The sequence below is a fragment of the Osmerus eperlanus genome, chromosome 18 (genome assembly GCF_963692335.1).
Source record: "Osmerus eperlanus chromosome 18, fOsmEpe2.1, whole genome shotgun sequence".
NCBI classification, from domain to species: Eukaryota; Metazoa; Chordata; class Actinopteri; order Osmeriformes; family Osmeridae; genus Osmerus; species Osmerus eperlanus.
Genome location: NC_085035.1, coordinates 13402592 through 13426166, shown reverse-complemented (window position 1 = coordinate 13426166; position 23575 = coordinate 13402592). Strand labels below are relative to the sequence as shown.

General features: G+C 41.7%; 1 protein-coding gene and 1 pseudogene across 3 annotated transcripts in view; one reads left to right on the top strand and one right to left on the bottom strand.

Moving 5' to 3' along the window:
- The window catches only part of LOC134039102 (uncharacterized), a 267969-nt pseudogene that overhangs the window by 113149 nt on the left and 131245 nt on the right, over positions 1-23575 (top strand).
- The window catches only part of pi4kaa (phosphatidylinositol 4-kinase, catalytic, alpha a), a 178345-nt gene that overhangs the window by 104595 nt on the left and 50175 nt on the right, over positions 1-23575 (bottom strand). For 2 of the 3 annotated variants that reach the window (XM_062484623.1, XM_062484626.1), the window contains exons 11-18: positions 12722-12913; positions 12373-12473; positions 12075-12204; positions 11860-11989; positions 11632-11727; positions 11224-11407; positions 11001-11101; positions 10705-10873 (exon numbers count right to left, since the gene is read on the bottom strand). In XM_062484623.1, the coding sequence (XP_062340607.1) occupies positions 10705-10873; positions 11001-11101; positions 11224-11407; positions 11632-11727; positions 11860-11989; positions 12075-12204; positions 12373-12473; positions 12722-12913 (1103 nt within the window). The remainder of the gene's footprint in view (positions 1-10704; positions 10874-11000; positions 11102-11223; positions 11408-11631; positions 11728-11859; positions 11990-12074; positions 12205-12372; positions 12474-12721; positions 12914-23575) is intronic. The other variant, XM_062484625.1, reaches the window with a different exon arrangement.

The window sequence follows — 23575 nt, the reverse complement described above, 5'->3', positions numbered from 1 at the left end:
ACGAGCAATTACCCTAGAAATTAAACATGGTCATAATTGATCTAAAACCTCTTAACGCTATAAACGGAAATTGAACCATGACTCTACAGACAGGGGCGTTATTACTGACATGTAATCGTTAGATGGCCCTTGTTGCACGGAGCAAAGGCATGGTCTTAAAAAGAACGTGCCTTCGTCACTGTCATTTATTTCCGCGTTGTTAGTCGGCTATTATTTCATTAGAACGTTTGTTGACTAGCCCTTCAATCATTCAGCAAAATGTTCAAGTGTAGATGGCGGTTACATAAGGGCATTAGCACATGTAAAACGAGAGTTGCATTTGATAAATCAAATAGGCGGCCTATCTACCGTATTTTTTGGAAAATAAGCCGCATTTTCTATAAACCGCACCCCACCAGAATGTGAGCTTTGTGTTTGTAAATACGATTATAAACCACACTGGAATATATGCACTTGATACGGGAACAATGATACCAAGCAATGCACGAGTATAGCAATCTTACAGCATGCAGTTGTGTAACACACTTCGAAAACGAAAATGTGTAATGTTTTCTATTGCCCGGGAATTAATTAATATTTACCTTTAGACGCGTGAGTTTTAAATATTTCTGACGGTCCCCAAAGCGTAAGTTATTTTTCCGAAACGGTAGCTAGCTAGCTAGCTTTAGTTAGCTTCCGGCAGTGGCGGAACCAGACTTTTATATATGGGGTGGCCAGGGCTACTTCAGGGGATCCACAGACCAAGACTGAAAATGTGTGTGTAACCTTAGCGTGGCATCTAAGCAGTGTAAATTATTCATATGATTGCTGATGATAAATAGAAATTCCCTTAAGCCTGAGTTCTTCAGTGTGGCCTAGTATGGTCCACTAGGGTTACTTTAATCAAATTCTACATTTACTATGAATAGACTGTGTCTGTACATCTGAATTGCAACTAATTTCTTTCTTACACACACTGTACAGTAGGCTACTCACAAACTGGAGAGACTTTGGTCACTCTGTTTTCATGAATATATAATCTGGGTCCAACCAGGTTAGAGGTTAGATCCTTCTTTTACATTAAAACGTAACTATTAGTGTATACTCACACAAAAAAATGCCACAGCCATCAAAACAAGAACAACCAACATTTTAAAGTGAGGCTTAATTGGAAAAAAACTTTTGTGTAGGCTTACATGTGTGGCCTACAAACACAAGCTAAACTTGGCATGTGACTGACTGCATAGCATGCTCTGACCTGGTGCCTGTAGCCTTGGGGAGGGAGTTGCTCTGAGGTCTTGGGGTGGTGCAAGGACTGGGATCTATTTCCACCTGATCCTGTTTTCTCAGCTTTTTGAAGAAGTCTGCTATCTCATCCTTTCTTTTAATGTTTGAAGTGAACCCTAAGCAAAAATAACATGTAGGCCTACACATCCAATTACCCACATTTGAGTCCAATCTCAATCTTAAACATATCCTTGATTGAACTTATCTTCAATCAACTACCAGCCTTTAAAGATCCTGTAAAGCAAATTCCATTGCTTCTCAGTACATTATTTACGTGTGAAATGAGTTCCTGAAAACGTGCAAAGCGCAAAAACTTTGTCGCACTGAAATGTGGAGTTAGACCCTAGAACAGTTTCTCTTCCGTTTTCAGCTCAGGTTTTGTATATGCGGAGACAAAAATGACCGATCTACATCAGATCACTGCATGGCTCCTCCTCTCACCCGGTGAAACGGTATAAAACCCTGTAGCTCATTTGTATAAGAGGTAGTGATGGGAAGTTCGGATCCTTTTACGGACTCTGTTCTTTGAATCTCGTTCATTAAAAGGAACAAATCTTTTTTCGAGTCAGTCGTTCATTTCAACGGGGGGGGTTGCTCAACATTTTATAGGCAATTCCCTGGCAAACACGTATATAAATTTCTCATAAAGTTAGTGCATGTAAACCAGCAGACACTATTTTTTTTTAAATTCCCCATTAAAATAATGTATCATGACAGTTTGTATGATTTGAAATGGTCTTTTATTATCACACTAACATTTCCCAATTATCACGGCAAACAATTACGCTGCACTGAACTGTAAGTAAAGTACAAAAAAGTTAAAATAACGAAACCTGTAATTATTACTTGTGAACGAATATCATTCACGTCTTACTAAACCTAGTCACGCGAAAGTGAACGAGGTTAACAAATCAATTTCTGTTTCCTCTTCTGACTCTATGCAGGTCACGTGAAAAATGATCCAAAGATCCGTATCCGAAGACCCAGTCAAAATGAACGAATAATTTCTGTTTTATCTAGCTACAGTACTGAGCCTATGCAGGTCACGTGAAAAAAGATCCAAAGACTCGTACCCGGCAGATGAACGAATCGTTCACCTCCCGACCGTGTCTTCGGATCAATATTTTGTTCCTCTGCCAACCGAGTCCTCGGATCAATAGGTGCATTCGACATGGACTGACTTCATGCAGCGCTGCAGCCGGCTGCAGGTGTCTGACTTGAAACAGTGAATTCTGGTTAGACTTTTTGTCCGACTTGAGACGGCGCAGAGGCTAGGTCACTGTGACGTAGCCATCAAAGTACCGTGAGATCGATTCTAGAACTGCCGGCTGTGTAGCCGAGCGCATTTTCTCGAGCAACTGCACGGTTTCTAATGACGACACAGATATTTCATGATTGGCCAGACTCACACACGACAACTTTGACGCAGTGAGAATGCTGAATGGGGGATAGCTGACCATGCTAAAAAGGTGGAAAATTGTGAACATTTTGTAGAAAGTTATAAGCTGAAGCACCTGAAAGGTATTTTTGAAAGGGGCTGGAGCTGGACAAAGGTATAAAACTACAGAAAAGAGAAGAAAAATGCAAAAAGATAAATAATTCTGAAGAATTTGAAAATTTAGCAGAAAATTATTTGCTGGAGTTTCAAAAGGCCTGAAATGTATGTTAGAAAGGACCTGCAGCAAGATGATGGCAGAAAAGTACAGAAAAGAGAAGAAAAATGCAAAACAATAAGGGCAAAAATTCAGAAAGATGAGCTGCAGGAAAATGTGAAAATTTAGCAGAAAACCAGTTGCTGAAGTCTGGGTTGAACGCATTTGAAGGTTAAAGGACAACACTGGAATGACTTGAACTTGCTGGAAAAACGTAGCAACCGTTGGTCATTGGAAACAGACTGGCAACATTTCTAACCTAGAATCTAGGTTTCAGGTTCAAGACGGAGGAGAAACTAATCATGTGTGCCTGCACACCCAGTCCTGTTCCGACACTTAATTTAAGATGACATCAAAATAATAATTCATAGTGCAGGGTTGCCAATGTTGTCGTTGTCCCTGGTGAGTTTTTTATACTTAAATAAGAAGATCATGCTACATCTAACCAGCGGATAATTTCTTGCAAGTGTGTCAAAGTGGTATTTTTACAGACTGTATTAACACCGTAGGCTTGAATAATAACCGAAGTCGTGAAGCTAGAGAGAATGCAATGGAAAATGTCCTACATAAGCTAGATCTACTGCTTCAAATTGAAAACGGAGACCATCTTTTGATTAAAGACAAGTTTCTTAACCTCTGTTGTCAATATCGCCAATAAAAAGTAAATACTCTTCAGTTACGAAGCATTTGTTTGTAGCAAGGTAATGAATGATAGTTATTAGACCGCATGTGACCTGGTTTCGCCGCTCTATTAGCAGCCATGATGACAGTAGCGTCACTAGAATGGCCATAACTAACAAAAAATCAAATATTGAATCTGTCCGCTGTTCTACATTGCCCACATAATTACGTATATTTCATTCCAAGTCTCTGCCGAAACCATAGTACGGTGTTCATTTTAGGACATCCTCAAATCTCAGACTCAAGTGTCAGACTCAAACAAAAAGGTGTCAAGTCTCAGACCAAAAGTCTTCAGACTCGGCAAAATGCTCTCAAACCAAACGTCATCATTCTCAGACAAAACGCTCTCAAACTAAACGGCGTCATTCTCAGACAAAACGCTCTCAAACCAAACGACATCATTCTCAGACAAAACGCTCTCAAACCAAACACCATCATTCTCAGACAAAACGCTCTCAAACTAAACGCTGTCATTCTCAGACAAAACGCTCTCAAACTTTACGGCGTCATTCTCAGACAAAACGCTCTTAAACTAAACTGCGTCATTCTCAGACAAAACGCTCTCAAACCAAACGCCATCATTCTCAGACAAAACGCTCTCAAACTAAACGGCGTCATTCTCAGACAAAACGCTCTCAAACTAAACAGCGTCATTCTCAGACAAAACGCCCTCAAACTAAACTTTGTCAGAATTGTTTTTGTCAAAGCTAGCTAGATGAGGGAGCTGTTGACTAGCTTTCTGAATTAGCTAAAGTAGCAGCTTTTAAAGTGTCAATATCAATTAAACAGGCTCTGGTATAAGTTCTTTGATTGTACTGGCGGAACAGTTGTTCACATAGACATATATACATGTCTATGGTTGTTCAGATCGTCGCGCCGTGTGTTGATGATGTTTATGATTCTTTAGCAAAGTTTGTTGTAGTATCCATGGCAACTAGAGGACTACACATGGGTTTACTTTACACGAGTGAACTAGCTTGCAGAAAACAACTATTTTGTATTATATCAAAAGTAAGTTTTCTTGCTGTACCAGTTAACAGAAACAACACCATGGTATTTACTTTAAAAGCTGCTACTTTATCTAATTCAGAAAGCTAGTCAAAAGCTCCCTCATCTAGCTAGCTTTGACCCAAAAAAATCTGACAAAGTTTAGTTAGAGGGAGTTTTGTCTGAGAATTATGTTGTTTGGTTTGATAGCGTTGTCTGAGAATGACAGTTTAGTTTGAGAACGTTTTGTCTGAGAATGATGGCGTTTGGTTTGAGAGCATTTTGTCTGAGAATGACGCCGTTTAGTTTGAGAGCGTTTTGTCTGAGAATGACGCCATTTAGTTTGAGAGTGTTTTGTCTCAGAATGATGGCGTTTGGTTTGAGAGTGTTTTGTCTGAGAATGACGCCGTTAAGTCTGAGAGCGTTTTGTCTGAGGATGACGCTGTTTAGTTTGAGTGTTTTTGTCTGAGAATGATGGCGTTTGGTTTGAGAGTTTTGTCTGAGAATGACGCTGTTAAGTCTGAGAGCGTTTTGTCTGAGAATGACGCTGTTTAGTTTGAGTGTTTTTTTCTGAGAATGATGGTGTTTGGTTTGAGAGTTTTGTCTGAGAATGACGCTGTTTAGTTTGAGAGCGTTTTGTCTGAGAAGGACGCCGTTTAGTTTGAGAGCGTTTTGTCTGAGAATGATGGCGTTTGGTTTGAGAGCGTTTTGTCTGAGAATGACAGAGGTTTTTCTGAGACTGAAGCCATTTCGCCTGAGTCTTGACGACTTTTGTCTGAGACTTGACGCCTTTTCGTTTGAGTCTGACACTTGAGTCTGAGATCTGAGGATGTCCTAAAATGAACACTGTACATATATGCAAAGCTAATCCTTAATGGGTAGCGTTCACGAAAAAAGTATTTCTACTGTTGTTTTGTTATAAAACGTGCTATAAGCCGCATCGAAATATAAAGGCCGATTTATACTACTCCGTTTTCACAAAGACAGGGAACGCCCTCGGAGAGCCCCTCGGAGAGCTCTACGTGCACCTCCTGATTTTCCTGACTATCCGTCCGTCATTTTACGCATACCCCTTGGCTGTGATTGGTCCGTATCAAGAATCGCTTGCGTCAGATGAACAGAATCCTTTGACCGCCATTGCTGTAAGTTTTTACAATTCATATTTCAGCTAAACAGTACATGTAAATCAGCATCTGAATTAAAATGTGACGAGAAATGGCCAGTGTAGTGAAAATGTGCATATTTTATTGATGAAACGGCTAATTTGTAAATTTGCTCAGACTTTTCGATAACTTAGCTAGCATTGCAGTACAGCGCCACCTACTCTTCTGGCAGTGAGTTATTTTCAGCACCCACAGCCTTCGGAGTACTATAAATTCAACGAATCTGTGCGACTCCGTCCGTCTGTCTGTCCATAACGGAGTCGGAGTAGTATAATTCGGCTCTAAGCCTCACCACCACAAGAACAAATTTAAATCCGGGTATAAACGACGGCTTTATTTCCGAAGAATACGGTAATACAAATAACCTGACGCTTTGTTCCCTTAACATCTATGGACTAAATAGAATAAATAGGCTAATCTTGGGTAGACTGCAGGGACGTTGTTAGACATAAAGCTCCACTGGGGCACAGGCCCCTATTTATATCCCTTTTTATTCTTCCAAGCTTGCTGCGCACAATGCACTTCTTGGCTATAGAAACTCCCCTTGCTTAACACACTATACAACAGTTCAGGGACGCAAGTTTGATATCAGCTTTGGCAGGGACATCAATAGGTAATGCGAGCGCCCACATTTTGTTTGCATTCATCTGAGCACAAATACTGTTTTTTTGAGCTTCATGTAATATTGTTTTTATGTTTTAGTCAAAATAAGATGATCGGTAGGCTTATCATTTAAAAACTTTCTTTAGTTGTGTAATGTTTTCTTAGCCTACCTCAACTGTAGGGATGGGTATCGAGAACCGGTTCTTGTTTAGAACCGGTTCCCAGTGAATCGATTCCTTGGAATTGTTAGCAAAATTCCTTAACGATTCTGTTAACGATTCTCTGTGCCGTTAAACAATTAAAAAAGTTTAATAATGGATTAAAAATCGATATGCTCAGTTTAATAATGGGACACGCGAACGTCTGTCTGAATAAACTATAAAAGTTCGCGCATAGACAGACTGCAGCATGGCAACTAGGAAAAAGTGTTCTAAAGTTTGGTTGTATATCACACGACAAAATGACAACAACGCCACTTGTAACGCGTGTAAAAAGTATATTTCGTCGAAGGGAGGAAATATTACAAATATGAAGAAGCATCTGAACACACAGCATGGAATGAAGTTACTGGAACGTCATGTGTTCGATGCATGCAGCAGCGCAGCTAACGTTCGCGCTTCATCTCTAACTATCTAAGGTAGAGCTAAACTGCTCAAAAGTGATCACAACCACTTGTTACTGTGTGAAGCAATTTGCTTTTATTGTGTGTAGTCGATCTAGTTATCTTCTGTCCCGTCGTTTGAAGCATACATTTTAGCTCCGGCATTCGTCTCCCATTAGTATTGATCTTATTGATCATTTCACGTTATCGGGGCGGCGTGTGTTATCAGCAAACGTTTGCGTGTCGCATTATTAAACTGAGCATATCGATTTTTAATCCATTATTAAATTTAGGATTTTAATTGTTTAACCTTTTAATAGTCCTGTTAAATGTGGCTGAAAACGCCTAAACAACATACCCAAAGTACATTGAAAGCTGTTGTTGAACCATTTGGAGTGCATGCATGTAAATGGTCTCTTTTGAAAGGTGACACTGAAGTTATTTCACCTGTTGTTAGGACCCCTGTAAGTCCTACTGGTGTTGAGTAATAGAAGCTTGAACACAAGGAAACTGAAAGTTTCTATCTCCGACTAGATTTAGTTTTGAAAACCTAGAGGCCTAGAGGTGGTAGGTATTAGCTCATTTTAGAGCCAGTCAAAGCCAGTTTGAGAAATTTGTTTAGAACGAGTGTGTGTGTGGGGGGGGTGCAGGACGCACAGACCTATGGCTGTAGAGGGGAACATCGATAAGAGAATCGATAAGGAATCGAATCGATAAGCAGGAATTGATAAGGAGTCGGAATCGTTAAAATCTTATCAATACGCATCCCTACTCAACTGTGACTTGTGTGCCGAGTCCGACACCTGGAGTTCTGTGTGCGTGCTGCAGTGGCTATTTGGCAAGCTCAGAAGAGTGAGCTAACATGGAATTCTGCTGCATGGTTTGTGTTTTCGGTTAAACTGCTTTAATTTTACAAGCGTTGATTGGGATACTGCGTTTATTTTTTTCCGGGATTATCAATCTAAATTAATGCACGGACTAAAAGTAAATTGTTAAAACTCAAACTTTAGATTTTACTGGGCCACAGCAGATTTATACTGCTTACTGGGGCACGTGCCCCAGTAAGAAGGGTCTAATGACGCCCCTGGTAGACTGCATTGTGCACAGGAATTTTTTTTGTTGAGCTGGTATAACCCGTGGATGCATCTTTCAAAGATGCTATCCCATCCCCCCCTAATGATCGATTGCGTAGTGAATCAATGCAAAAAAACAACAACATTCCAAGCATTCCATTCTGGTAGGCCTACTTAAAGCTCAAGAATACATTTCATTTAGCTTACTGTATGCAGGAAATAGCATAACAGAGATGTGGTTTTAGCAGCCTAGCCGAGGTGTGGGTGGATTAGAGCAGTGGTAAATAAAATAGTCTGCATCTAAGGGTGTGTTCACATTTGGCAGGTTTAGTTCGATGAAAACAAACTTTGATGCGATTGCTCTGTCAGCCAAGACTATAGGCTATAATTAAATGTTTTGGTCTGGACCAAGAGATCCAAGAGAACCGAACTACAAGTGTGAACACGACAGTCTAAACTCCACCAGCGATGAGCAGTAGCCTAATTAGAAACTAGCATAGAGCTTTTGCACCATTTCGTGTTGATGTAAACACACAAGCCACAGTCCAGGGAGCATTGTTCAGGGAGCAAACATTTGAGAGCAGGATAAACGGGACAGCAAGCAGAAATCGTAGCTTCTAGCTTAGAAGTTCCAAACAAATAGGCTACACTTCTCTCATTTTTGCAAAACTTGGACCGTGCCCTGTCAATAAATAAAGAACAATAACTGTTTTGCCAGGATAACAGGATCTATCAGACCCTTGAATGTTTATGAGACAAATTCAATAGCTCCTTCTATAGACCTACTGATCGCAAACTATAGTTTGAGTATCCACTAATTCGCCGTACACACATAGATTGTACATTTTCATTCGTGATATTATTGGCTAATGATTCGTTAGACCCATGTTTGAATACATGCAAAAATGCTTTTATTAGTTACCTAATCCCTTAATTAATAATATTTGCAATCGTAAATTATTGTTTCCGCTCTAAAATAATGGGACATTGCGCTTATACCATTGTCTACACACAAATGTATGTGAAACAAATGCACTTTGTATAATTAAATTCTTGTCATCATTTTGCACATAATTATATATAGGCTATATACATGTATAAACTATACATATTAGGTATATTTATACACTATATTAAACTTTCTCTGAAAAACAGAAGACTCGCATACGGGAGCCCTTGCGACACCTGATGATAGAAAAGAGAATCGCAGCTTTGGAATGCAGGAAAGAAAATGGCCAAACGCGCATCTGGCAGCTATTTAACTGGAAGCAGAAGTGAAATAGCCTTAAATTAGCTTTTCCCAGTGGGATTTTGAAACATTTTAAATACTGGGTGATAAAACACACATATCTAGGAACAGTCAAGAAAGCAGGGTCCTGGAGAAATGAGCTTCTAGTGTTAACCAGCTATATATCCCAGAGGAGCCCTCAATCTGTACACTTTACCGACCCGTTTCTCCCACCCCCCTACACGTTTGAGCATAGAGGTCGGTTGTAACAAGGGGTAATGGCCGAATTTGCATTTATCATCGAAGGAATGAGCTTTACATTTACATTTATTCATTTTCATTTATTCATTTAGCAGAGCGTTACAGGGAAGATATCCTCCTCTCTCATATGGTACCCTTCCTGCAGGCTCATCCTGACATGACCCTCCAGCATGACAATGCCATACTGGTAGTTCTGTGTGTGATTTCCTGCATGACAGGAATGTCAGTGTTTGGCTATGGTCAGCAATGAGCACAGATCTCAATCCCATTGAGCATGTCTAGGACCTGTTGGATCAGAGGGTGAGGGCTAGGGCTGTTCCCCCCAGAAATGTCCTATTTGGGGGGGTTATTATGCTTAATGTACAGTGCATCCGGAATGTATTCACAGCGCTTCAATTTTTCCACATATTCCAAAATTGATTTAAATCATTTTTTACCTCAGAATTCGGTCTGGTAGTTGGTTAGGCTGTATAAAAAAACATCCCCTCACTGGTCTGACATTACAAGCTGATTATTACATAGCAAAGATATATTCTATACTCGTTTCGACGAGGGAGACAAGTAGGGCAATTTGTGAACATTCTGCCACCAAGTGCCATGCCCACGTTTGAGCCACACCCCAAATTGCTATCAGCAGATGTCGCAAGGGCTCTCTTGTAAAAGTGTTCTGTCATTCAGATAAAGGTTATAACCTAAATAAGATTTATATTTTTTGCATTATATGTATAGTTTATATATATAGCCTATAATTATGCAAAAAGAATAACAACGGCTTAATTGTATTATATGAGGCACATTTGTTTCACTAGCTTACATGGGCGTTTATACTTTTTTTCTGGGAACAACGGCATCATGTCAGCCGACAATAGAATGTTGATAATGTCGGGCTACGCATTTATAGACCAACTGCAGTCTAACCTCAGCATGTGTGACCACCATTATAATTAATTACATTTTGCTGAATGATTGAAGGGTTGGACATCAAACGTTATAATGAAATAATCACCGACTATCACAACAGAAATTAAGTGACAGATTGAGGAAGGCAAGTTAATTCAAGAAGAAGTGCCATCTGGTGATGTGTATAGATTTATACTAATATTTACACTTTAAGTTTGCAGAAAATAAAAGCAGCTAAAAGTGAGAGGTTTCAGTTTTTTACTGAGTTTAAATAACTGCATGTGTGTACCTTCAGTGCCGGTCCTTTTTCCAAAGCCCTCTCACTGGCCCTTTTACCCTCCAATCCCAGCTGCACAAACAGTTCCAGCAGGTTCACCAGCAGCTCATCCACCATATGCTCTGCTTGAAGGTTAGCTGCTATGTTAGCGAGTGCGTTGATCACAGCCAAAGAACAATGTCTGGAAAGAGACAGAACACATGCAAAATAACAATAACAGCAGACTGTGTCATGATTGACAACAGAGTGCCGTAAGATACTGGAGGTAGTGACTGGTGGAACATCACTGTGTTTTCAGGTATGCTCACCTGTATCCATGGTCTTTATAATCCTTGGTGGAGTAGACCATGGAGCTGGCCTTGACACTGATTTGCTGGAACAGGTTCCATACTTCTTGGTAGATGTATTGCTGATGGAAGTAAAATACACAAGAGGGAGGGAGAAGAGAGAGAAAAAGTGATGGTTGTATGAATGTTTACAGGTCATTATAAAGGTGAGCGAGACGGAAGGCTGGGGATGGAGGGGACTCACGTTGCCGGTGATGACCATACAGCCTAGCTGGTCAATGATGAGGACATCCAGCTGGGAGGGGGGCTGGCAGAACTTCTGCTGCAGGATTTGGAGGATGGGCTCCATGACCCTAGGGGTGTCCCTCAAAGCCACCGCAATGTGCCCCAGCGCCCGGATGGTGTGGTCAGGGATCAGGTGAGCATCCCTAGGAGGGAGAGAGAAAGAATAACAGAAAATCAGGGAGGGAGGGCTGATTGGTCAAAACACTTGTCCATCACAATGCCTTGTTGTAAAGAAGTTGAACCTATATACCCTGTTGAAATATATACGGTTTTTGTTTTAGGCTTCAACATGTTTGCGTCTATCCTGGTGTGAATGAACACTTGAGAAAACGAGACAGGACAGGCAAGCAAAAAATGCTAGACCTACTTATCATTTTCCTGTGAGATGTAGAGGCGGTTTGACAGACTGGCGAGGAAAGCCTCTACAATTACACTGTCCATTGTCAGCCCGGCTTTCAGACACCTGAGAGAGGGAAAGAAAGACACAAGATGGAGGAGTTATTATTACCAAAGAAGGTCAATTTACAGCAAATGCCGAAAGAATTGTGATAGACTGAGAAAAGATAGTGTGTGTGTGTGTGTGGGCACGTCTCACCTGCAAATGTTGTCTATTGAGATATCTCGGAGCTGCTCGTACATTGAGGGCTGGCTCCTCTTGCTGGAGTGAGCGCTAAAGGTAGACTGGGAGTGTTCATTGGTCACATGGATCTTTATGTCACCTGCCCCTTCAAGACAAGAAAAGTGCATCAAGACTACGTTTTCTTTTACGTTTTTCTTTTTGATGTGTTTGTGTATGTGTGTGTGTCTTACCAGTAGTGTACTGGCTGTGGTACTTGTAAAGTTTGACTAGTACAGGAGAGGGCACCACTAGGAAGTCTCTCAAGGACATGGTGACAGAGTGAGCAACCACAGGAAAGCGTTCACACAGACGTCCTAGGCCCTGTAACACACACGATTACAAACACAAACAATGCTTTAGGACAGTGGGACAAAAAAGGAAGGACGCATGAGAAGGAAGGAGAAGTGAAAAGAAGAGGAATGAAAAGAGAAGTGGACGAAGAGGTGAGAATGATATTAAGATGAAGGTCCAGCAGTGAGATTATGGTACCTGAAGACAGCAGATGAGAAGGGGCATGTGTGCAATGATGACTTTGCTGGATGTTTTGGACTGCAGCTTCTCAGACAGTTTGGTACACAGGTTCTCAGCTCCTGGAGGATCCAAGACAGAACGGAGCACAACAGGACAACAACTGTTAGGTTGTGTTATAGGCAATAAACAAAGACAGACAGATGAGACAGAAAGACATGAAGAAATAAGATAATTATAAGATATATAGTAATTATAATAATTATAAGATAATTAATAAGAGATGGACAGATTGACAAATAAATTCAAAACAGACAACAGAGAAGACTGAACAAAACTGAAGAGACAAAAAAGACAGGACAGAACTCACCCTGCTCCTCTGTGACGGCCCACACCATCAGGTCTACACAAGCAGCATTTGCCTGGCAGCGCAGTTTGAGCGGGCTCAGTTCACTGTGGAGGTATTCAACGTCATGGAGGATCCTTTGCAACTCCGACTGACTGCTGCTAAACTGCTCCAAAACAAAGTCATGCACCTCCTTCACGTATCCTGTCTGGAGTTCTGGAGATGGAATTAAAAAAGTACCAATTGAAGAATTTTTTTTACATGTCCTTCAGGTCCACAGTGACAGTACAGGTATTGGTGTACTGTAAGGAACAAATTATGGCAAATATGAGATACGCTCTGGTGAAAAGTGGCCGTTGTCGGCCAAGGTCATTTTTCAGTTTTTACAGATTGTGAAAGTGCAGATTGTAAGCTTTCAAATGATGTGTCATACATTGAAATCTGAAAATAGTTGAAGATGCGCATATTTGAATGTTGGTAAACCTGAAATGTTCTAGCAGAGAAATATCCCTTGAAAGATTCTAGATTTTTCACGCTTTCAGACAGGGTGTGATTGTTTTTGTGTTAATTATTAGAATGTGTTAGTAACAGTTGAGAGTCCTGGGCCTTATTGAAGATGTCAGCTGCAGATGGAAAGAAACACTCTTGTGACGTGAGAAGAAGCTCCAAGCTCCAGAGAAAAAATTGTATATCTTTGCACTCGATCAAATTCCAGGACCCTGCTTTCTTGACTTGTCCTAGATATGTTGGTTTTATCACCCTTTGTTTTTTGTATCACATCGGGAAAAGCTAGTTTAAAGCTATTTTCCTCCTGTTTCTGTTCAATTGATGCCAGCTGCGCATTCTGCCAGTTGTTCCCTGCCTCTCAAGGCTGCAATTCGCTTTTCTTTCAGGAGTTGTCGCAAGGGCTCCCTTGTATAAGTATTTAATTCAGACGGTTATTACCTAAATACATGTATATGTATAGAAAAATATGTATTGCCTATGTAAATTATTACAACAATTGAATTGAATTCTATGAAGTGTGTTTGCTTTACTACATAGCCATTTGTGTGTGGACAGGTAAGCGCAATTCTTATGTTAGGACGTTAGCGGCAACAATAATTGTACATGATCATTGTCAGCCGACATTAGAATGTTGATAATGTCGGGCTACACATTTATAGACCAACTGCAGTCTAACCTGTGAATTTTAGGGCATATGAACAATGTATGTGTTTTTATAGTGGTAATCTGTAAGCTCCTTTGTTCATTAAAGTCCTGAGACTAGTTTAAGTCAGATCAAGAGGGAGATAAGGTTGAGAGGTTGTAAAGTGTTAGCAGAAGGCTTTAGAGGAATGTCTGTTTGACCTGAAGCTCTGTGGGAGTTTACCTTCAGGGAAGAGTGAGCATCTTTATGGCCTTCTATCTATACAATGGAGCTGTTGCTTTTACAGGAAGGGGAGATAATGAAGTTGAGTTCAAAGGATTGTAAGGTGTTGGGGTGTTGTTTGTAGTAGATTGGTTTAATTACTTTTGAGCTAGCTGACCCTTCCCAAAAGGACAGCTGACCATTTGAGGTAGATGCCTCCTGTAGCTTTATTACTTCCTTACCTAGAGAGAAATGCAACATGAGGTCATATCACCTGGGGAAGTGGAGCTTTGCGACACCAGGTTCTGAGGTTGTTTCAGCTGTCACTGTATTGTGTTAGTGTGACATGACATTTATATTGATACATTGTATTCTTTAAGGGAGTGAGCCAATGAAAAAAGAGACATGGGACAGCTACATTGATTGATTGTTTTGTGATGGTGTTATAAGTTTATATAAGGCTCTGTGTGAATAGTAACGCTACCACTCCTTTGAACGACTTGTAGCAATACGTGTCCTCTGTTATGACTGGTCACAGAGCGCTGTTTGCTAATGTACCGTAATAAATACATTGTATTAAGCCGGCATCTTGACTCTTTAAAGTAAACAGTATCGTCAGAATTTCCACCACAAACCCTCAACATGTGTCATCCTTTATAATAAATTACATTTCGCTGAATAATTGAAGGGCTAGACAACAATCTAGCTAGACCCCCTATCCGCGCTGAAAGTAGCCGGCTGTACCGTGATGCAAATCAAATCACATCACGCATGAAGTGCCTACTGCCTCAACTGGAAGCTTAGGTAAACAAGAACCAATTATTAATTTTTAGTGATGCTAAACATGTTATTTATTAGTTTTATTAGTTTAGTTTATTAGTTTCGTTTATCCCACCCTGGACCCTATGCAGTTTGCACACCGGTCCAACAGGTCTACAGACGATGCCATCGCTCTGACTATGCACACCGCTCTCTCCCACCTGGACAAAGGGAATACGTATGTGAGGATGCTGTTCATTGACTACAGCTCAGCATTCAACACCATCATCCCCTCCAGACTGGTCTCCAAGCTTGAGGACCTGGGGCCGGTTGCACAAAACACCTTAAGTCTTCTCCATAAGGTTTCCTTAAATGTGTTCCCTTAAGTATTTAAGGTTTTCTCCTTATCTTGGTCGTATACTTAAGTATTCCTTTAAAGTTCGGAAATGCGTTGCACGAAAGACCTTAGTAAACAAAGTAAGGAAGAAAACTTAAGGTACCTCTGACTTATTCTTTATCGCAACATGGCTGAGTTTATGGAGATGAATTAACCCATCCCACACCTATAGCACTCTGTTAGGCTACTGTGCTGCAGTCTAAACATGAAGGGTATTTATGCGTCGGCTACCGCTGTAAATAAAGTAGCTAGCCAAGACTCACGCCGGTAAATGCTGTTGATCTCATTTTGATCTACCTAAGAAGTAAGCTAGCTCTCCCTTAAACATTACTGTGTAGCAATAACACCTATAAGTAAAGTTGATATCACCAGTTTTATTGGACTCCCTGCTGAAATTGGTTCTCTTTTTTTAACATAAGTCAAGTTATCATATAGCTTTTTTATTTTTTCTTGAATTGACCACTTCACCAAACTTCTTGAGTTTATTTTTGATGCAATTTCATCCTACAGTTGTTGTTTTTTGTTAGCAGTTATTTGTGGATCAAATTTACGTTTTAGTATGTATCTTTTTTGTATTCCTGTAGAAGCACAATATTTTCCTCCTCTGACCAATTTGGTTTTCTTGCCTTCTTTTCGTAGGTCTATAAGCTAGCTATATCTAAGATAGAGCTACTAAGGTGATGCACCACTAGCGATACAACTGAACAAACGCGGTATCCGTGGAAACAGTCTAATTTTACTGCTGTGAAATCACGTTCAATGTAGTAAATTCCTTAACGTTTCACCTTATCTAAGGAAACCATTTAAGGGATTCTGTGCAACCCCCTTAAGTAAATCCCTTAGCTAAGGAGAAATGTACCTTTAAGTGTCATAGTTATGGAAAAAACTTAGGAAAAGGTGTTTTGTGCAACCGGCCCCTGGGACTAAGCACCTCCCTATGCAAGTGGATTTTCCACTTCCTGATCACCAACACAGGCACCCCCCAGGGCTGTGTGCTCAGCCCTCTCCTGTTCTCCTTGTTCACTCACGACTGTGCGGCAATGCACAGCTCCAACCTCCTTGTTAAGTTTGCTGACGACACAACCATCGTGGGCCTCATCTCTGACAGTGACGAGTCAGCCTACAGAGAGGAGGTTGATACCCTGACATAATGTTGTCAGGACAATAACCTCTCTCTCAACGTCAGCAAGACTAAGGAGATGATTGTGGACTATAGGAGGCGGCAGGAGGAGGAGCATGCACCTCTACACATCAACGGATCTGAAGTGGAGAAGGTCAGCTGCTTCAGATGCCTCGGGGTGAACATCAGCAATGATCTCACCTGGTCTGCTCACACGGACAAGGTGGTCAAAGCGGCCCGGAAACACCTCTTCTTCTTGAGGAGACTGAAGAATGTTTGGCATGGACTAAGTTAGTCATCCTCACTAACTTTTACAGATGCAATATAGAGAGCATACTGACTGGTTGCATCACAGTGAGGTATGGGAGCTGCACAGACATGGACCGCAAGGCCCTACGTAGTGTGGTCCGGTCTGCTGAGTTCATCATCGGCAGGAAGCTCCCAGGCCTACAGGACACCTACCACACACGATGCCTCAAGAAAGCTGGCAGGATTCTAAGAGACTGTTACCACCCATCCTTCAGTCTTTTTACCCCGTTGCCTTCTGGCAGGCGATACCGAAGCATTCGGTCTCGCATACGCAGACTGGACAATAGTTTCTTTCCAAGGGCCATCAGGCTTCTGAATGGACATTGATATGGACACTGATACACTTCTCACTAGTCACTTTACACACTGTCATTTTCAGCTACTGGTTGCACTATCAGCAATAATGCACTACTGTACTTCACTTGTCTTAGGTTAGTATAGGTTTATAAGGTTAGTATAGGTTATTATGTGTATTATGTGTATTTAGAGGTTTAGTATACTGTATTGAATATTGTATATTATTTGTATATTAGGAGGTTTACTATATTTTAGCTTATCATAGATGTAATCTATGTTCTGTGTACTTATATGTTATGTTATGCCAGGTTGCTTTGCGTTGTCTTGTCCTAAGAATTTCAGTGCCCAGTCTGACCCTGTGTTGTTCTGTGCATCTGACAATAAAAGACTTGAACTTGAACTATTATATTGAGTGACTTCTTCAACACTTAAAATGTGTAATATGCAAGAAAAGGAAAACTGTAAAAAACACAAATAAATAAATACGGAATGCTGACAATGGCCCCTTTTCACCAGAGTGTGTCACATACTGTATTTTGAAACCGCAAATGCTATGGTCATGTTACAAAAGGTCTAAAGAACAAAACTGAAATATGAAAACTGAAAAATGCAATTTATTTTCGTGCAATTTACCCAGAAATTATATAATTATAAATTATATAATTTGTGAGTGGAAATTTTGACTACCGTATTTTCCGGACTATAAGTAGCACTTTTTTTAGTTTGTCTGGTCCTGCAACTTATAGTCAGGTGCAACTTATATCTAAAAATATATATAATTTCACGTTTTTCAATGTTAATTCATACCAGTGGCGCTGCTGGCCTTTCAAATAGGGGAAGCTCATTTTCATCCCACATCATATACATTTTCCATTTATTTTGATAGTTCACTGGCTAGTTCACCCCTACGACACTAGCCTACTGTATGAATGAATGAATGATCGATCTAACGAAACAATATTAAACTGGAAGGAAATGTGGGAATTAGGTTAAACTGAAACAAGGAATGTGGTGTGTAATTGTATGAAATGTATGATGAAAATTGGCTAGCAATTTCGCCAAGCAAATACCAAGAAATAGGTTGCTGCAGTTTGCCTTTCGACTACACTTGCAAAATCCGCGATGGGACTGAGCTTCAATAGCTTCAGCGACTTTTTAAAGTACAAAATCGCTGTCAATCAAAAGGACATGCAGTCTTTCGACAGACCCTCCAATAATCACGCAGAAGCCCATCGTCCAGGCCAGCCCACTCCTCCATTCACCCTCAAATCTTTATGATTGCATGCTCAACCCTGATCTTGCCCATGCAACTTAATCTTGCACATGCCCTCACATGTTCATTGCTCTTTTCATGCCTTTTATATGCCCGGTCAAAGTTAGGCAGATTTCCAAACCCCACCTTTGACCAAACAACACATTCGTGAGATGGTTTCATCAACAGGCATGGCCAGCAGTACATTTTCTTTGTCACAGCACTTCCAGTCAGCCAGCTAACTTTGTCATACCAGGAGAGCTGAAAAGACCTGTTACTTTGTATTATCTTATGCAGTAGATCAATCTTAGGTGTTGATCTGCCCTGCAGTTTAATTCTAAGTTTCTCCTTGTTAGGAAGACTTTCAAATGGCTTTGCCAAAATCAGGTCGACAATATTAGCATTGTCTGCCATTGTGTGCAGTTTGCTAGATGGCTAGTTCACCCCTACGACACTACAAATAATTTTATGAAATAGCAATAGCTAGCAAGAAAGCAAATACAAAGAAATAGGTTGCAGCAGTTTGTCTTTCAACTACGGTTGCAAAATCCGCGATGGGACTGAGCTTTAATAGCTTCGGCGAATTTTTATAGTACAAAATCGCTGTCAATCAAAAGGAGATGCAGTCTTTTGACAGACCCTCCAATCATCACGCAGAAGCCCAGCAGCCAGGCCAGCCCACTCCTCCATTCACCCCCATAATCGCAGCATTTATCCAATGACCGTATAGTTTCGATGCACTGAAAAAACTGTTCAAAGCAGCCCCATTGAAGTCCATGGAAGCAGGGCTTCAACAGGGAAATGCACTGTGACGCTACGGGAATGTATGAGAAGGAAATCAGTCAGTCGACCTGTTAATATATGTAGCTGATTCTGAACGAACTCGTCTTCGATATGAACGTGTTCTTACGCATTTAATAAAATGTTAACACAATAGTAAATATTTGACCATTACTTTTTTGACATTTTAGGGGAAGCTTGATCTTCCCTTGCAGTCTGAAAGAAATTGTCACTGATTCATACTTACTGTCATGAACCAACGAGTTCAACGGATTCAGTGATGTGGAATGAGATCGGGAGCTTGGTGAACTAGTTACCGGTAACTTGCTTGTTGGACTCGCTAGCTTGTTACATTAATTTAGCCTATTCAGCGTCCCAGGTATGTTCTTTATGCTATTGTTTAGCTGAATAACTGTTAATGTGTTACGTTAACATACTGGACATATTCAGCCTGTTGTTCTGTGTGCTATTGTGTGGTTGAATAACTTGCCTTTCCAGATTAAATGTCTGTTCTTGGTCTTGGATTTTGTGAAATACATTTCTAAATAAACACTGGATTTATAGTCCAGTGCGATTTATATATGTATTTTTTCCTCTTCATGACGCATTTTTTGACTGATGCAATTTATACTCCGGAGTGACTTGCAGTCCGAAAAATACGGTAGTTTGGCTTATACCTGTAACCAGGGATGTAGTGGGGGCTAAACGCACGTAAACGCCGTTTACGCACCTCCCGAAATTCGGAAATAGCGTTTATCCACCTCTAAATTGCAGAAATTGCGTTTATCCACCTCTAAATAGCGTTTATGCACGTTTACGCACATCTAAGTTCCCTGCGCCTCGTATTCTACCATTGGAATAATCCGAAATAAATTTGGTGTAATTTTAAAACATCAAAGACTAAATTTCATATTGTTTAACATATAAACACTGTAGTCTGAATCATTTCATCTCCGCTGTAGGGTCTGTGACCCTCCAATCAATGCGTTGCGCCTGCGGCGGCGACACCAATCAGGATCCACAAAGTAGGCTATGTACACACACGTTGTGGATTAGTTTACCTGTTCGGAATGGATTAATTAGCCATGGATATCAGGCGATTTTTGAAGAGACCATCGAGTGCTCCCACTCCCACAGATGCCCGCAAAAGGCCTCAAGTAGAGTGATCAATTCACGTTTGTAAACGTTGTTTTGGTTTGCACAACATCGCATTAAGACAGGGACAAACGGCTAGCCTACTATTATTAACGTTCTTTTAATTACGATGATGCAGATACAAGCCAACCTTACCGGTTCCATCCAAATAGTCCTAATGAAACGTAAAAATTAATAAATAAACAGGGTTGTCAAGCCTCTGTGAAGGGGCTGAAATGCGTGTCTCACGGTCCGGTCAATGCGTGGGGGGGGGGTTGTTTTGCGTGAAAATACATAACTATGAAGAGATTAAGACAACCTAACTTCATAAAAGCTAAGATTAGAGATTCCCAAAAATATTATTTATGGTGACTCATCACCCCCCTTGCTATGTCTCGAACAATGTGGGAGGATTTGGCCGAGGCATGGGTCTCAAGAAACACTTAGACAATGCAGAGTTCAATGACTTCAGATGGAAGGCCAAGAGAAAGTTATCAAGCACAATATGTAAGATTGCTTTATTGTCATTAAAGGGGTCATTGATTGCAGAACCGAATTTACCTTGTCACAATTGAATAACGGCAGTTCAGTGGGTAAAATGGGCATACAGTGAACCCCAAAATCCATTGACACCTCTTTCCTATGCAAATCTCACAATAAAAAAAAATTAGCTGTAAAACGGTAGGTTTTGAAAAAGCCACCGAACAGTCCACAAAAAGTCCACCTTTTTTGGCTCTGGTCTGTACCTTTGTCGCGCCCCAAAATTTGCTGAGCGCTGCTCTGTGTACTTCCACGGAATTACAAAGAAGAATGTTTTTCAAGGACATTGAAAATGGACTACGGTCTTAAATGCAGTGTTCCAGCCTGTACAGGGAATGATGAAACTGAGTCTTCCCAAGGAACCAAACACTCGACGGGCTGTGATGTTTGTCTAACCCTATCCCTGTGCAGTTCGACCCTCAATTACACATTTGCTCGAACCATTTTACAGAGGACAGTTTTGAAAACCGGGGACAATGTAAAGAAGGATTTGCTATGAAGCTGTTGTTGAAAAGAGGTGCTGTTCCGACCTTATGTTCATCACAGCCGCAAGCTGTAGTATGATGTTGTCGCTAAGCCTGTATCTTGCATCGGTAGAATGTGTGATGGTTTAGTTTACTGGCAATTGGGCCGTTGAACGTTATTTCATGTTCCTGACTGTGTTTCATTCAAATAAATAACCTGTGTATATAACCATTTCTGGCCATGACATTCCCCTCTCCACAACTGTCACCAATTTTGGTGTAAAATTTGACCCACAACTCACCTTTGAAGCCCACATCAAAAACCTCTGCAAGATTTCTTTCTACCATCTCAGAAATATTGCCAAACTCCGTTCCACTCTCACCTTAGCTGATGCCGAAAAACTGGTCCACGCCTTTGTCTCCTCCAGACTGGATTACTTTAACGCACTTCTCATTGGGATCCCTAACAAGAGCCTGCAGAGATTGTAGTATGTTCAAAACAGTGCAGCAAGGATCCTGATGAGAGTGCGGAAATACGACCACATCACACCCATACTCCTTCCCGTTTCTGCCAGGATAGAATTCAAGGTCTCCCTTCTCACCCATCAGTGCATCCATGGCAATGCTCCCTCCTACCTGAAAGAACTATTAACCCCTACAACCACAACACGATCCCTCCACTCAAATAATTCAAACCGCCTCCATCTCCCCAGGACTAAACTCAGCACCATGGGTGACCGGGCTTTCTGTTCCGCCACGCCCCGGATCTGGAACGCCCTCCCCGACCATTCGAGGGCAGATCTTATGAGTTTTAATGATCTAATTGTGTTTTATATTGATGTTTTACCTTGTTTTATAATCTTAACTGTAGCACCATGAGATCTGTTCTCGGAGCCCTGGTTCTCAGCAGAGCTCAGAAGGTTGAGGTCAGAGAAGGAGGAAGCATTTCGGAGTGGGGATAGAGACAGATTCAAGGAGTCGAAGAACAGGTTTAGCAAGGCGGTGAGAGAGGCTAAACGACTGTACTCAGAGAGACTGAAGCGTCAGTTCTCTGCTAAGGACTCTGCTTCTGTCTGGAGAGGGCTCAGGCAGATTACCAACTACAAGCCCAGAGCCCCCCACTCCACTAACGACTCCCGCCTGGCCAACGACCTGAATGAGTTCTACTGTAGATTTGAAAGACAATTGGACTGTCCTGAACTACCCCTTCCCACCCACGAGGCCTCCTCCCTCACCCCCTCTACAGTGACAACTCTCTCCATTCAGGAGGGTGAAGTTAACAGACTTTTCAAGAGGCAGAACCCCCGCAAAGCAGCTGGGCCGGACTCTGTCTCTCCTGCCACCCTCAAGCACTGCGCTGACCAGCTGTCTCCGGTGTTCACCTACATCTTTAACACCTCCCTGGAGACATGCCATGTGCCAGCCTGTCTCAAGTCCTCCACCATCATCCCTGTGCCAAAAAAGCCAAGGCCAACAGGACTCAATGACTACAGACCCGTCGCCCTGACCTCTGTGGTAATGAAGTCTTTTGAGCGCCTTGTGCTGGCACACCTCAAAGCCATCACAGACCCTTTCCTGGACCCACTGCAGTTTGCCTACAGAGCCAACAGATCTGTGGATGACGCCGTTAACATGGCCCTCCACTTCACCCTACAGAACCTGGACTCCCCAGCATCCTTTGCCAGGATCCTGTTTGTGGACTTCAGCTCTGCCTTCAACACCATCATCCCTGCCCTGCTTCAGGACAAGCTCTCCCAGCTGAACGTGCCTGACTCCACCTGCAGATGGATCACAGACTTGCTGTCTGACAGGAAGCAGTGCGTTAAGCTGGGAACACAAGTCTCTGACTCCCGGTCCATCAGCACCGGATCTCCTCAGGGCTGCGTCCTTTCCCCTCTGCTCTTCTCCCTGTACACCAACAGCTGCACCTCCAGTCATCCGTCTGTCAAACTTCTGAAGTTTGCGGACGACACCACCCTCATTGGGCTCATCTCTGACGGGGATGAGTCTGACTATAGGTGGGAAGCTGACAACCTGGTGACCTGGTGCAGCCAGAACAACTTAAAGCTCAATGCTCTTAAGACAGTAGAGATGGTTGTGGACTTCAGGAAGAATACAGCCCCACTCACCCCCATCACCCTGTGTGACTCCCCAGTCAACACTGTGGAGTCCTTCCGCTTCATGGGCACCATCCTCTCCCAGGACCTCAAGTGGGAACTGAACATCAGCTCCCTCACCAAAAAAGCACAACAGAGGATGTACTTCCTACGGCAGCTGAAGAAATTCAACCTGCCAAAGACAATGATGGTGCACTTCTACACAGCCATCATTGAGTCCATCCTCACCTCTACCATCACCATCTGGTACGCTGCTGCCACTGCCAAGGACAAGAGCATACTGCAGCGTATCATCCGCACTGCTGAGAAGGTGATCGGCTGCAATCTGCCTACCCTCGAGGACCTGCACACCTCGAGG